This window comes from Astyanax mexicanus, chromosome 13, assembly GCF_023375975.1.
Source record: "Astyanax mexicanus isolate ESR-SI-001 chromosome 13, AstMex3_surface, whole genome shotgun sequence".
In the NCBI taxonomy this organism is placed as follows: Eukaryota; Metazoa; Chordata; class Actinopteri; order Characiformes; family Acestrorhamphidae; genus Astyanax; species Astyanax mexicanus.
Window position 1 is genome coordinate 46925701 of NC_064420.1, and position 16053 is coordinate 46941753.

At 36.6% G+C, this 16053-nt stretch overlaps 1 protein-coding gene across 1 annotated transcript in view; it reads right to left on the reverse strand.

The window, feature by feature from the left end:
- Positions 1-225: 225 nt before the first annotated feature.
- nup210 (nucleoporin 210) overlaps positions 226-16053 on the reverse strand; it is an 80282-nt gene continuing 64454 nt past the window's right edge. The window contains exons 35-40 of the mRNA XM_022676788.2: positions 15773-15919; positions 11061-11311; positions 9751-9955; positions 7337-7453; positions 5568-5642; positions 226-3867 (exon numbers count right to left, since the gene is read on the reverse strand). Of these exons, the coding sequence (XP_022532509.2) occupies positions 3770-3867; positions 5568-5642; positions 7337-7453; positions 9751-9955; positions 11061-11311; positions 15773-15919 (893 nt within the window). The 3' untranslated portion in view covers positions 226-3769. The remainder of the gene's footprint in view (positions 3868-5567; positions 5643-7336; positions 7454-9750; positions 9956-11060; positions 11312-15772; positions 15920-16053) is intronic.

Below are 16053 nucleotides of genomic sequence, written 5' to 3' on the forward strand. Positions count from 1 at the left end.
TACAAAACAGACTTTTATTTTTTTTTGTGGCCACCATGTAATGGCTTGCGAAATATCTGTCCCGCAGCCAAACTTAATTTCAGACCCCTGGTTTAGGGTTTAGTGGCTCTTTAACCTTTAAACTGCAGAGCAACACAGAAATGCAAATGTAGAAGAAGAACTACAAGAAATAAAAAATCAATAATTCACTGTTCGATTTAATATTTGAAATAAAACTCAAAATCCTGTATTTTAATAAGGGCATTTATTTCGCAAAGTCTGGATAAACAAATATTACAAACAAAGCATCTTATAATGTGGATTCTTAGAAGGCAGGAATCGTATAGTCTGATATACACACACACTTACACACTCTTATCACACACTCCTTCTTCACGAGATGAGGGACTGGCTCTCTGCCAATAAAACACAAAACAGAAACTCGCACAGAGGAGAGGAGAAAAAAAAAAAAAAAAAAAAAAAAGGAGCGATACATAAGCTGAGGCTGATCATTAAAAACAGAGAATTAAACAGAATTAATGAAGCGATTTCCTCATTTTATACCCGACGCTGCAGTCTCACGGCCCACAAATCAGATTATGGCTCCAGAACCCCGCCCACTGAGGTGAGCGGGAGAAAAACGAAACTAAAAATAATAACGATATTTAAACAAATCAAATACAAAAATGAAAATAATTCACAATTCACAAAGATCGTACTGCGAGAGATCACTTCTGCTGCACGGCTCGAACACACAGCACTGTGCACAAGCTTCAGGCACCTGTACATTTAATATATAATATTTAACATTATTAATATGAATTTCTCTCAGTAATATGAGAGTATTAATAGTTTGGCACCACTCTAAAGACGATTTTATATAAGACTACCCTTACAATGGCTGTATAAATTAGATTATTATTGTTATTTAGATTATAAATCATGAATAACCATTTAAATCATAAAAATAGAAGTAAAGTAATTGTGAGCCATCATTCACCAAATAGTGAACACTCATTCATTTATCCTGTTTTTTTTTTATCTTAATTCGTCTTTACCATATTAGTTAATAGGTTTTATTAAATGTATTTTATTTAACTGCCCAGATCAATTATTTAATCATTAATGTGGTCTACATTCACATATTAAAAGATCAATTGACTTTATTTATTATTTGTATTATTATACTCTATATTATTATTATTATTATAAATAGCTATTAGTGAGTTTTAAAGCATTTATAACCCAATTAATAACCATTAATAAGCTCCTTTATAAACCATTTATAAACTCTTTGTAGGCGTAGACTTATTTTAAAGTGGTTTAAACTGCAGAAACTTCAAAATATAATTAGAAAAATTTAGAATATAATTGAAAAAAGTTACTTTATTTCAGTAGTTCAGTTTAAAATGTGAATCTCATATATTATTTTATAGACATATTAAACACAGAGAGATCTATTTTAAGCTTTTATTTCTTTTATTGTTGATTATGGCTTACAGCCAATGAAAACCCAAAAATCAGTGTTTAAAAAAAAAATTAAATATTATATAACTAAGACCAATTGGTACTTTTGGCAGTGCTGTGGGCAGTGTGCCAAGTCCTGCTGGAAAATGAAATCTGCATCTCCATAAAAGTTGTCAGCAGCAGAGGGAAGAAGCATGAAGTGCTGTAAGATTTTGTGGGAAAACAAAACTGCACTGACTTTAGACTTGATAATAAAACACAGTGAGATGTGGATTTCATTTTCCAGCAGGACTTGGCACACTGCCCACACTGCCAAAAGTAGCCATACTAAGCCATAATCATCAACAATAAAAAAATAAACATATAAAATAGGTCACTCTGTGTTTAATACGTCTATATAATATATGAGTTTCACATTTTGAACTGAATTACTGAAATAAAGTAACGTTTCAATGATATTCTATTTTTTTTAAGGTAAAAATATGCGAAAATTAACTGGAATCTGTAATTCTGAGGAAAATAGTTGATACTTGTGATATTTTGTGAGCTAGAGTCTAAAGATCAAAGCTTTGGAGATGTTTTAAGGAACACACCGATGTAAAATCACCAGTTTTCGTATTAATTTTTATTCAATTTTTTTTTTATTTTTTATTCTAAGTCATGCATTGCCACGGGACGGCTATGTGGTTTTAGTAAACTGATCATGTGATCCAAGTGTTGCCTCAGCTTGGGACGGCTCGGGAACACCCACAGCTGTTTAAGTTGTGAGGTGCTATCTTGTGAGTGAGGTTGAACACCGGAACACTGGCCAGTGTGCTCATGGCAAGGCGACATGAATTATGGGAGTTGGAGGGCATTTCAACAGATCACAGTGTACAGTAGTGCAGTGCGAGGGGGTGGTAACGATGGTGACCGGCAGTATCTGGCTCGAATTTTCCATGTGAATGGATAAGAGGTTTATATGCCCGACACCAAACACACACATATCCCACAGGTTAACGTTGCTTTCTTTAGCTTTTTTTATTGGATTTGGCAAAAGTCATGGGACAGGATACTAGTTCCCAGTCCCTAGTCCCATGACTTTTGGCATGTCAGTTTTTTTTTTTTTAAATAGGTGCCTGAGACTTTTTCTGCACAATACTGTATATGTCCATATATACTGTATATTCTCCTTTCCTTCAGAAGAACTGCTAGTGTGATCCAGTAGTAGCAGTAGGTGATGTTTAGTAATCTGGTGATTATCACAAATCAAGAATCGTACTTCAGTCGTTTCACATCAGTCGAGGAGGGAAGCTGCACAATTATTGGCTCAAAAAATCAAACCCAAAGGCATTTCTGGTCTTCCAAACAAACAGTAGAAACAATATCACAGGTTAAACAGACTGGCCGAAGTTTTTTTTTTTTTTTTCTCGCAAAAAGTTCGTAGCTAGGACGGATTCAGTGGTGATACTCTTCACGATAGAACGCGCTACACCGCGGAGATCAGACAGTGTAACAACAGTGTCGATATGCAGTGGTGAGCACCTTTGCTGCACTGGAGTTAAGATTTATCCTGAGTTTCAAAAGATTTCACCAAAAAAAAAAAGAAAAAAAATTATAATCAATCAAACATTATATATAAAAGAATAAAACACACTGCAAAACTAAATAAAATTAACTAAGGCTGCGTCCCAATTGAGCACTAATTAGTGACACTATCCATATACATTATAAATGAACACATAAGGAATCATGTAGTAACTTAAAAAAGTGGTAAACCAAAATACTAGGTGCTCTTATCTGTGGAGCTGGTTAACTCTTGCTCTTCCTTTCCTGAGGCAGTCCTGATGAGTGCCAGTTCCATCATCATAATGATTTTGGTGGTCTTTTTTGTGACTGCACTTTAGAATACTTTCAGAAGTATTAGAAAAATGATGCATATATAATGATGCAAGCTTCACCACTTACTGTCAGTACAAAACCCGTTATACAGTCTATACTTTACTTTATAGCACTAGTGTGTAGTGCACAATTGGGACGCAGCACAACAAACTAACAAACAAAACGAACAAAACCAAAAAACGATAACATTTGCTATCATTGGTTATTGGTAATACAATGCATATGAAGGCAAACGCACACAAAACATACACAAACACACACACACACACACACTCTCTGACATAGTACAGATCTGCAGTGCATCGACACATCCTTATAAAACACACTGAAGCTCTAATTCACAATCACTCACTCTACCAGTGCAAGCAAATACCCTCAGCTCCTCTCTTCACACTGAAGGCACTTCTGAATGACGGACGCTTCTGTCGCACGAGTCTCGTGCTCATCTGGAGTTGTAGTCCGGTGAATACAGGCGTAACTTCGGGCTGCTCTTCACACTCGACGCCATGCTGTGGTTAAATGGGTTCGAGGCCGGAGAGGCTGGACCAGAAAACAGACGTGAAATGATCAGTTATGGCGTCACATCAGTGTCAAAAGTGGGGGGAGGCAAAAAGTACCAAGTGAAATTTTTTTTTTAACATTTCGTATGTGTACATTAACTTCTCGTGAGCACAAATGTGAAAGTTACAAGCAAAAAAAGGGAATTGTGTGCGTTCCCAGTCCCTAGTCCCATGACTTTTGGCATGTCAGTTTTTTTTTTTTTTTAAATAGGTGCCTGAGACTTTTTCTGCACAATACTGTATATGTCCATATATACTGTATATTCTCCTTTCCTTCAGAAGAACTGCTAGTGTGATCCAGTAGTAGCAGTAGGTGATGTTTAGTAATCTGGTGATTATCACAAATCAAGAATCGTACTTCAGTCGTTTCACATCAGTCGAGGAGGGAAGCTGCACAATTATTGGCTCAAAAAATCAAACCCAAAGGCATTTCTGGTCTTCCAAACAAACAGTAGAAACAATATCACAGGTTAAACAGACTGGCCGAAGTTTTTTTTTTTCTTCTCGCAAAAAGTTCGTAGCTAGGACGGATTTTTGTGGAGGCAAAAAGTATGTGAATTTTTTTTTTTAACATTTCGTATGTGTACATTACCTTCTCGTGAGCACAAATGTGAAAGTTACAAGCAAAAAAAGGGAATTGTGTGCGCGCTAAACAGAAAATCGCTTGAGCTTTTTTTTTTTTCATTTTCCGCTTGAATTATTCAGTTGTCCTCTCGCGCCATAAGAAATGACCTGTGGCTGCAGTTTTACCTGCGCTTGAGTGAGTTTTTAGCATTCGAGTTTTAAAAGAGGTGGTTTTGACAGTTTGGGGGCTTTCCCCTCCGCCTCATGCTTCTCAGGCAGCATCAGCCCGTCACTCACACAGAGACTACTACTTCTACTTCTTGTGTCAAGAACCAAAACATTTCAACATGACATGTTTAATTTAACTGGCTTAAGTGACATCGAACAGCTTGCGATGTGACTTTTGCGCATGCGCACATCACGATGACGATGCTTAAATGATATACTGTGCAGCACTAATATAGTAGGCCTAAAATGAATCTGATAAAACTGTTGACACACAATCTCAGATCCTGAAAACTCCACTGTGTAGGCTTTAAAAATGACTGATCTAACTCAGAGCTGATGTATTTGTAGCTCAAAATAGATTTTCTTCGTTGATGAACAGAAACACAGGCATTTGTAGATCGAATTTCCATGACTTTTCCAAAGCTTCCTGGGTATTTTTATTTTTCCAAAACTCATCCAGGCCTGGGAAATGCTATTTTTAAATCCAGGTTTTTCATGACTGTATATGAATAATTAAGTAAGTAAACAGACCCTATTAAAATTACAAAAAAAAAAAAAAAAAAAAAAAAGCCTTGGCATGGTGGGGATGTGTTAGGGCTGTCATTCATTGTACACTACTATGGTTAGTTAGTTGTTTTTTTTTTAAAAACACTGTGTTCTTCTTGCTGTGTTTATTTTCTTGTGCCTGCGCTAGACAGCCCTGGCCAATCAGAAAAGAGAATATAATTGCGTGGTCTATTGGGGCCCATTTTGATGCATTTAACTTTTGTCTTTGTGTGAAAACAAACCAAATCGAAGAGGAAATGCTCCAAGTAAAGAAACTCATCTATTGGTTAGGAGCAGAGCTTCAAATAGAGAAACTGAAGACACTACCAGCTTGTTGAGTACCTGGTGAAGGCGGAGAGTTCTGGATGAAGGCGGGGTGAACTGCCTGGTCTCTCGGGGAGAAAACTGCATGGCACACTGAAAGAAAAACAGACACACACATCCCTTTCATTTAATACAGGATATAATGTAAAGTGTTGCACAATATACCGATACTAGAAAATTATCTCAATACTTTATCATTAAAAACGATACAATACCCCATTTATTTAGTAGTCGTAAACTAATCAACACACAAATCACACATTGTTGTTTCTCGTCTTAAAAAAGAATGCCTCAACACAACAGCATAAAGCATAAAAAGGGCTAGAAATATCTAGAATTAAATCCTACCGTTTGTAAAAACTGCAGCTCACCGGTGAGGATCCGTGATTACGTTTCTTTCACAGTAACTTTCCTGTGGCTGTGTACTGTGTACCGTTTTATTTCTCAGTATAACCCAGTGTCTGAGGAGAGCTCTGTGCCGTCTCTGAGTTTCCCCCGCAGTTGTGTTCATGTTTACACCAGTTCAGAGTTTCATATCAACACACAGGCTTCTAAACAATCCTTTGAATCATTGATACGAATTTGCACTCGATTCCTGAACTGATTCATTCAGTGAGTCGATAGATTCTACACTCAACCCATCAAATAAGTTCCTCGAAGTTTCCAAACTCCACACAGATCACATGATGATTCATTCGAAATGTGAGCAGATTTTTATTTCATTTTATTTTTAAGTTTAAATGTACCTTATGTTTTAAATGCCTTCTTTTCTAGGTTACCCTAACTGCTAAAGAATTAAATGTGCCATATAGGTGCCCTTACATTGTATGTAAATTGTTGTCAATAATGGCACAAAGTTAAAAAACTCATTGCATTTAATCCACGCATTTATATTGTCAGACCACACGTGTAAAAATGTTATAATTGTAATTTCATGCCAAGTTTTGTAGAAATCCAGGTGTTAAATATACTAGAGCATCTTAAAAACCTAGAATGTCATTGAAACTTTACTTTATTTCAGTAGTTCAGTTTAAAATGTGAAACTCATATATTATATAGATTAGTATTAAACACAGAGTGATCTATTTTAAGTGATTATTTCTTTTATTGTTGATGATTATGGCTCACAGCCAATTGCTTCCCTCTGCTGACAACTTTTACAAAGATGTGGATTTCATTTTCCAGCAGGACTTGGCACACTGCCCACACTGCCAAAAGAACCAACTGGTCTTATTTATATAATATAAACATTTTCTGAGAGACTGATTTTTGGGTTTTCATTGGCTGTAAGCCACAATAATCATCAATAATAAAATAAATAAATGCCTAAAATAGATCACTCTGTGTTTAATACATCTATATAATATATGAGTTTCACATTTTGAACTGAATTACTGAAATAAAGTAACTTTTCAATGATATTCTGTTTTTTGAGATGCACTAGTATTTAGTAGCAACTGTAGGATAGAATCTGGACTAGACTAGACTATCCTACAAAGAGTTTACAAAATGGTTTATAAAGGAAGTTGTTAATAGTTATTAATTGTTAGTAAGAGTTCAGAAATCAATATTTAGTGGATTAACCCTGGTTGGTTTTTAATCACAGTTTTAATGCATATTGGCATCATGTTCTCCTCCACCAGTCTTACACACTGCTTTTGGATAACTTTATGTTGCTTTACTCCTGGTACAAAAATTCAAGTAGTTCAGTTTGGTGGTTTGATGGCTTGTGATCATCCATCTTCCTCTTGATTACGGTATATTTCAATTTGGTAAAAGACTCTTACCGAGAACAATCACTGCTGTTCCAGCCAGAAGAGCGAAGAGGGTGAAGAGCATCACTTGGTAGGAGTTCACAAACTGCTGAACGATTCCGGCTCCTTCACCTCCAACAGCAGCAGAGACTGTAGAACAGAGCAGCAGTTATTTAAACCTGTTCCCCGAGCGATACAACTGACCTTCCCTTTACAACCAGCAGCTTATATATATCATATATACATATAATCATATATCTCTAAATTACGATCAAATAAAGACATTTATTCAGGCATGTTTTTAGATCACAGGCCAAAACTGTCTAAAACAACATGCTGGAACATGTATTTTTGCTCCAGGGCTCCCCCTACTGTGTAATTAAGTGAGTAATTCACGTTTACTCCACTGCAATAAATACAAAACATGCTTTAAAGGAGAACTCTGATGTAAAATTGACTTTGGGTGTAGCAAAACATGATAAAGAGTACTAAACCCCTCCATTCTCTTGCAGCTTTCTGAGATTTAGCAGCACTTTTATTCAGTTTGTTCAAACAGGCTTTAGAATGGGTGATATGGGGCATATTTTTCCCCTGCAGACAAATCGCTTTTTACACCGTTACCCCAGGCATTTAGCTTAGGCGACAGGTTGTAAACAGTGTTTTTCAAGTTATTAATGAATCATTTTAAATGCCAGAGCTCTCTGGATTCTACCAATGATTTATGGAGCTACTTTGAGCTGGATAACTGTGTAAAAAGTGTAAAATTATGCCCCATATCATCCAGTCTAAAGCATGTTTGGACAAACTGTAAAAAATTACTGGATCTTAGAAAGCTGCTGGAGAACTTCAACAAAGTTAAATCTAAGTAAACTCCAATATGTTTTACAAAACACTAAAAGTAAATTTTACACCAGAGTTCTCCTTTAAGAGTTCTTCCCCCAGTAAAGAGCGCGCTGTACACGTGCATTTGTTGACAAGCTGAGAGATAAGGAAGCAGCACCTGATGTTTTAAGGTAGAAATTATGCATAACTTGGCAAAACTCAGCATGAGAACTTAATTATGTGATTATTATTATAAAATAATATGTAATGCACCTAAAATTCTTTAATTTTCCCCAAAAATCAAGAGCGCACCTTATAATCCGGTGTGTTTTATGTATGAATTCTAACAGTCAGTGAAGTTTCTCCAGCACTAAGGCTGGGTGCAGCAGCATTAGCATTAGCCGCAAACCACAGCGCTAGCTCTTTCACAAATTCAGAGGCGAGTATAGTGGATATATATTGTAGTCTGAGTGCTTGCTGCATTAAAACAAGCTATGTGGTACGAGCTGATAGCGCCCTGAGCTACCAGAACACTCAGGGTTCCTCAGTCTAGGTTAGTGGCTAATGCTAATAAGGCTAGGTGCAGCAGCATTAGCATTAGCCACTAACCTAGACTGAGGAACCCTGAGTGTTCTGGAGAACACTCACTAAAAACTCACCCTTAGACAAAATATTGGAAATCTAAGCTTACTGTAAATAAACTGAAGTGCTTTAATCAGCGTTTTCAGGAAGTAAAAACTATACAGCGTTATAAGGGTAAGTTTTCAGTGAAGTTTCTCCAGCACTAAGGCTGGAGCAGTATTAGCATTAGCATTACTCACTATCCGCAGCGCTAGCAAATTCAAAGGTGAGTACAGTGGATATATATTGTAGTCTGAGTGCTTGCTGCATTAAAACAAGCTATGTGGAACAAACCGCTAGATGATGGCACCCTGGAACACACAAGGCTCCTCAGTCTAGGTTAGCGGCTAACGCTAATGCTGCTGCACCCAGCCTTAGTGCTGGAGAAACCTCACTGAAAACTCACCCTTAGACAAAATACTGAAAATTTAAGCTTACTGTAAATAAACAGAAGCGCTTTATTCACCCAAATAAACAGTTTTCAGAAGAGAAATCTGTGTAGATTAACATCCAGCACTCGTTTGACTTTGAAAGAAAATGTTTTTTTTTTAAGAATTACAGTTTTGTTAATTAGGCGCTTCTTTTCCCCAGTTTCACCATTAGAAGGGAAACATGGCGACACCCTTGCTCACTTCGATGTAGGCATCCTTACTAGTGTCACTTAATGCACCTTTTTATCAGTCAGGTATTAAGGACCAGTAAAGCTGTTTCGCTGAAGTATAGAGTTATAAGAGAGTTTTCAGTGAAGATTCTCCAGCACTAAGGCTGGGTGCAGCAGCATTAGCATTAGCTGCTAACTTAGGCACTTCCCCCAGTTTTACCATTAGAAGAGAAAACATGGCAACACCCTTGCTCAGCATCCTTACTTGTGTCGCTTAATGAGCCTCATAATCCAAAAAAATACTTATTAGCTGTAATGCTAACAGCTAGGTCTCTGCAGGGTTGAAGTTTTCTAGTAAAGCCTCATTAACTGAACTGTAAATGAATTTAAAATATTCACAAACCTTTCATGGAGGTTCCCATCTCTCCTGTGTGTATGATGGTAACAGGTATAACCAGCACCTGGCCGGTGGAGGAGCTGGATATAGACACGGTGGCAGACGTCGCCCCCTGGGGGCTGAGCAGGTAAACGGTGTATTTGATGAAGCTCGGATAGCTGTTAGAAACCTCCTTCTCCTGAACCAGAACCGACGAAGAGCTCGACTTTACCTGATAATAAAAGAAGAAAACAAGAAGAGGAGGAGATTTAAACACGGCTCAGATTAAGAACTTTAAAAATATGCAGATACTGGATGACAGGCCACACTTGAGACCACTACCTTACTTAGCAACACCATAGCAACCAGCACAGAAAATCACAACAACCACCAAGGATACCATAGCAACACCTTAGCAACCACCTAGCAACATCTTTGCAACCACCAAGCAACCAATTTGAAACAACATAGCAACCAACATGGATACCATAGCAACCACCTAGCAGCCACTTAGCAACAATGTATTTGTAATCGGATTTATGCCAATACCATACTTAGCAACCACCTAGCAACACCATAGCAATCGCCAACAATATCATAGCAACACCTTAGCAACCACCTAGAAACACCTTAGCAACCACCATGCAGCCACTTAGCAACACCATAGTAACCAGTACGAACACCATAGCAACACCTTAGCAACCACCTAGCAACACATTAGCAACCACTCAGAAACATAGCAACCAACATGGACTCCATAGCAACACCTTCGCAACCACCTTGAAACCGCTTAGCAACAATGTATTTGTAAAATTTGTAAATCGAATGTCTACGTAGCAACCACCTAGCAACACCAAAGCAACCAGCACAGTTGCAAACGCTTTCCTCATATTTTGGATGAATTTAGTATTTATTTACAATGCAGATAAATAATTAAAACAAGCTACATAAATAATTTATAAATATATAATAATTTATAAATATATACAACATATAATTCATTTAAATAATTACAAACCACTGAATTTAAGGTGTGTCCAGACGTTTGACTGGTACTGTATGAAATATGATACAAAATAAACATCCCATATAGTGTTTCTTATTAATTTTTTTAAATAATTTCTCAAATAGACGCCAAATAAAGTTACTAATAAAGAATAAAGATATTCTTTGAAATTATTATTTGTATTATTTTTTTAAAATTAGAGCTGTTATTGTTTAATAAGCACATGTTGTGGGCGTGCACTATATATATATATATCATATCATATATATACTCTCAGACTGCACTGCAGATCTAATGGTTCAGATAGATAAAGGACAGTTAGATCAGGTACCTCCAGGTGCTGCAGAGCCGCCGAGGCTCCGTAAACGGTGAGGTCAGCGGAGCTGTGCTGGCTGCTCAGGATCAGCTCCGTCTGATCGGCGTAGAATCCCGGATTTACAGGCAGCTGAGCGGAGAGCTGCTCGCCGGAGAAATGACTGCCCTCCACCGCCGCCCGCACCACCACGTTCGTCATGGACATGCTGAGAACTTTAATCTGCTGATCCGTCATGGACCGGAGGTTCAGCACACAACTGTAGAAACCTGCATATAAACAACAGAAAATCAACAGAATGATAAAAAAGGATACAGTACACTGAAAATAACTCTCATTCTTATAATACTTATATTATCGATAATTTTATTTAGATATATTTTAGTCAACTATCAATTTATGTTCTTTTGCTGTCCAACTTTGGGTTGGAGAGTGACGCAATTTCATTCCTCTGTTTGTCCTGTACATATGCAGTATTAACAGTAATCTACCTAAAACTTAAAACTGGAAACTTAAATATATATATATATATATATATATATATATATATATATATATATATATATATATATATATATATATATATATATATATAAATATTTAAAGCAGCATTACGTGAAAATTGGTGTTTCCTGCTCCTCGACTCCCCCTACAGTAAGAAAGTGGAATTCGCACTTGGAGCCAACACTACAGGGCATGTTGAACACATGCATTTCTGGACAAGCTGAGAAATCCAAAAGCAGCATCAGAAGTGGGTGACGCAGAGATGTGAAATGTGGTAGAGTATAGCGTAATATTGCGTAATAAGGATTTTACACTAATATGACACAGATTAACACAGTTCTCACAAGTGTTGTCCCATCCACTTCACCAAAGTTACATTGTGCTGTTAGCAGTGCTTTGAGCTTCGGAAGCAGCAATGATAGAGATCCTACTCTCACAATTACAAGTCACTAATGAATAGGGGTGTGCCATATCGTATCGTACACGATAATATCATCAAAATGTTTAAATATCGCGAACGATATTATACCCTAAAATATCGTGCAGATTAAATCTGTCCAGTATCATTTATTTTACTTTAATCCTGGATATATGGATTATATATATGGATATATTTGGAGTGTATTATTATTAGTATCATGACATTCTAGATCATTGACATCTGTTACAAATCTGATACAATACTTGTATTTTTTCCTCACTTAGGGGTGTGCATATTATATTGTATGTATTAATTAAAAAATATATATTTTCTTGCAGTGTATAGTGTATTTTTGTAATTTTTTTTAAAAAGTGTTTTGTCATATCGCCAAGGGCCAGTTGTTCAAAGGTAATCTGATCGGATTTTGGTTATCGGATTGGATCAAATCTGGAAAACGGGTTGTTCAAAAGGGAAAGAAGCATTCTGAAATCGGATCAGATCACGTAATCCAATCCTAGTTTGTAAATGGATCAAACCTTCAGTTTCTGTTGTTCAAAACTTTTCAGTAGGATTTGGATAACTTTGATCCAAAAAAACAGGATTACCCTGATCCCAACAAGGAGTAGGATTTCAAGGGGGATTTCAGGAAGTAAATGTGGCAAAACTTTCAAATCAAAGTTTTAAAGTAAAAAAAAAAATACATTTGTACAATTTAGTGTATATACATTTACTTCTATTTTGCACTTGACCTGTTTAACCGTTACAGTAATAAAGTAGACATTGGCTACCAATTAAGCCTTTTACTATAGTAACGTAAAAATAACGTAAAAATAACGTAAAAATAAAAACAATAAACCCCCCAAAAGATTTCAATAACAAACAAAAATAATATATTCATTTTTTCATCTACGTCACTGTCATTCATCACTGTATATTAATGTCAAAGAAACATTTATCAGATATGAAGCTGTCAAAAAATATTTCGAACAATTGCAAAGAACTCCAGAGTTTGGTCTGGTTCTTCAACAGGCTCAGGTGCATCATGAACATCACAGAGAGGGACATTGCGTCTGGTAGCAACATTGGGCAGGACAATACATGCAAGTGTTATGTTGCATGCTCCCTGTGGTTCGACTCGCAAATAGTTAAGTCATGCAAAGCGTCTCTGCAGAACGCTCGATTGCTCGTATTGTTTTGCAATAAGCAGTATCTTGTTACTGCAAGAAAAGGAGTCATCAACCCCCGTTGGTTCTTCTATCTGTTTTTTACATAGCTAGTAATCCGGATTAGGTAATCCTGAAAACTGTGTTTCTGGATCAGGTTGATCCAATCCAATATTGCTTTGAAAAACTGGCTTAAAAGTAAGACAGATCACCTGATCCTGGATAGCAAAAAATGTGATTACCAAATCTGGATAATTTTGATCCGGATTACATTTTTTGAACAACTGTCCCCAAAAGTATCGTTATCGCGAAAATACTATCAAGTATCGTGATATTATTTTAGGGCCATATCGCCCACCCCTACTAATGAATCAACATGATTCTTGAAGCAGCTTTTTTATGTCATGTCAAAATGCTACGTAATATTGCTTTCAAAAGATATATGAACAGAAATACACTAATTTAAAGAAACAACGCTGACTGAGAAAATCCAGCCAAGATGTGCAAAACTGTCTAATCTAAGCAAGAGGTGCTACTTTGAAGAACATAAAATATAAAAAAAAAAACATATTCTGGTTTGTTTAACATTTTTTTCTTTACTAAATTATTCCATGTTTTTTTTTATTAATAGTTTGAATGACTTTAGTATTAATCTACAATGCAAAACATTTTAAAATAATTTAAAAACACTGAATTTAAGGTGTGTCCAAACTTTTGACTGGTACTAGGGGTGGGCGATATGGCTCTAAAATAATATCACGATATTTCAGGGTATTTTTGCGATAGCGATATACTTGGCGATATAGGAAAACTAAAATAATTAATTCATTTCAGGAATATAGTATAATAGTATAACAGTATAATCATAATGTGGCAAAATAAATAATATAGCATAAAATAATATAATGCAGCAAATAATATTGCAGAATATTTAGTGCATGCATATAAACTGCAAACTAAAACAATTATACAATAAATACACCTAAAGCTTCACAGTGAATAATAGACTACTTTTAAGACAGAACATCCCTATTATCACGATATGGATTTTTAATATCATGATATTTCTGTGTCACGATATATTGTATATGATATAATATTGCCCACCCCTTACTGGTACTATAACTGCATGCAGTTTTTCAGCAATTCATGGTGCATCGTGTTTTTGTTAACTCGAGAACAAATCAGAAGATAAAGAGTGTCCTAATTTAGAAGTTCAGTGTCGACTGCTTTGTTAATTAATCTGTGCTACAGCTCAGTACAGGCTGGATTTAAGAGCTTTCTGCACACAGCGTTCAGGACTTTAAATAGGCTGCACTCCACTGCTTTAGCCCCCTGTGTGAGCTGCACTTAGATTAGCCAACGCAGCACAAAAGCCCTCGCTAACACAATTAGCTCTCCCGCAATCCGGCGGCTAAGCTAACGCCGCTATTATAACCCTGCAGCGCTCGCTCCACATGAGGCCCAATCGCTGCCATTCATGAGCCGCTTCAAACCAGTTACTCGCCTATAAAACCATGTTTCTATAGACAATGCATGGCCATTTTATCAGAAACACCTGCATTATTAGGATGGGATTGTGAATACTGAATACCAAATATGGATTTTCACAGGTGTTCATTAAGTTTTTTTTTTTTTTTTTTTAATTTTTCACCAATTTGTAATACATTAGAACGCCAAAATGTAATGATAATTTTTAACATACAAGCAAATACAGATAACAAAATATATGGTCGATTGCTCATTATAAAGTACCGTTTTTAATTTTTTTAATTTTTATTAAATGCTTTAATTTTCCCCAAAATCATCAGTGAGCCTTATAATCTGGTGCGCCTTATGTAATGTCTCATCTCACGTCTCATCTCACGTCTCATCTCACGTATTATCTCACGTATAATCTCACGTATAATCTCACGTATTATTTTACGTATTATCTTACGTATTATCTTGTCTTCAGGGTTATACTGATTTATCAGCATAGGATATATTCTTAGAGTTTAGTCATATAGACCAATAAAATAAAGACTAGAATAACAACAAAATTACTACATTTTGCGCTACTAAGACATTTTCTATATAGACGTAAAGTATTAAGACACCCACTTATTCACTGCTGCTTCTAAAATAAAGGGCTTTAAGTGGAGTAACTGTTTCTAATCTCTAGAGAAGGCTTCCTAATAGCCTTTTCAGAGCATTATTGTGAGGACCTAACTGAACTCACAAGAGCATTAGTGTCCCTTTCAGACAGCTTCCTCTTACAGCGTCCACAGTTAATCCTGTTGGATGTGGTTGGTTCTTCTTGGTGGTATGCTGACATTACCCTGGATACCGTGGCTCTTGATACATCACAAAGACTTGCTGTCTTGGTCACAGATGCTCCAGCAAGACGTGCACCAACAATTTGTCCTCTTTTGAACTCTGGTATGTCACCCATAATGTTATAGTGTGTATTGTAATATTCTGAGCAGAACTGTGCTCTTACCCTGCTAATTGAACCTTCACACTCTTACTGCTCTTACTGGTGCAATAATGTGCAATTAATGAAGACTGAACACCAGGCTGCTCCAATTTAGACATGAAACCTCCCACACTAAAATGACAGGTGTTTCAATGTGTTTGAAGTTGTGCTGTGGATCACAGACCTGTTGTGGTGTCGAAGGCGGTGTGGATCTGGTAAACGTCGTGAGGAGAGAAGTGCACCGAGTCGCTGGTGAACTGCAGATTGCAGCTGATGGAGTTTTCTGGGTGCAGTGAGCCGATGCTGTCCATCTGCGCAGCCGAGCAGCTTCCTGCATCAGAGAGAGAGAGAGAAATAAACAGTATTCTCATTAAAACAACAACAGGATCAGCAGAGATGAGAGAAAAACATTCATCCAGAACTGTTATGATTCTGCCACTGACCGCACATTTTTTACATTGAAAT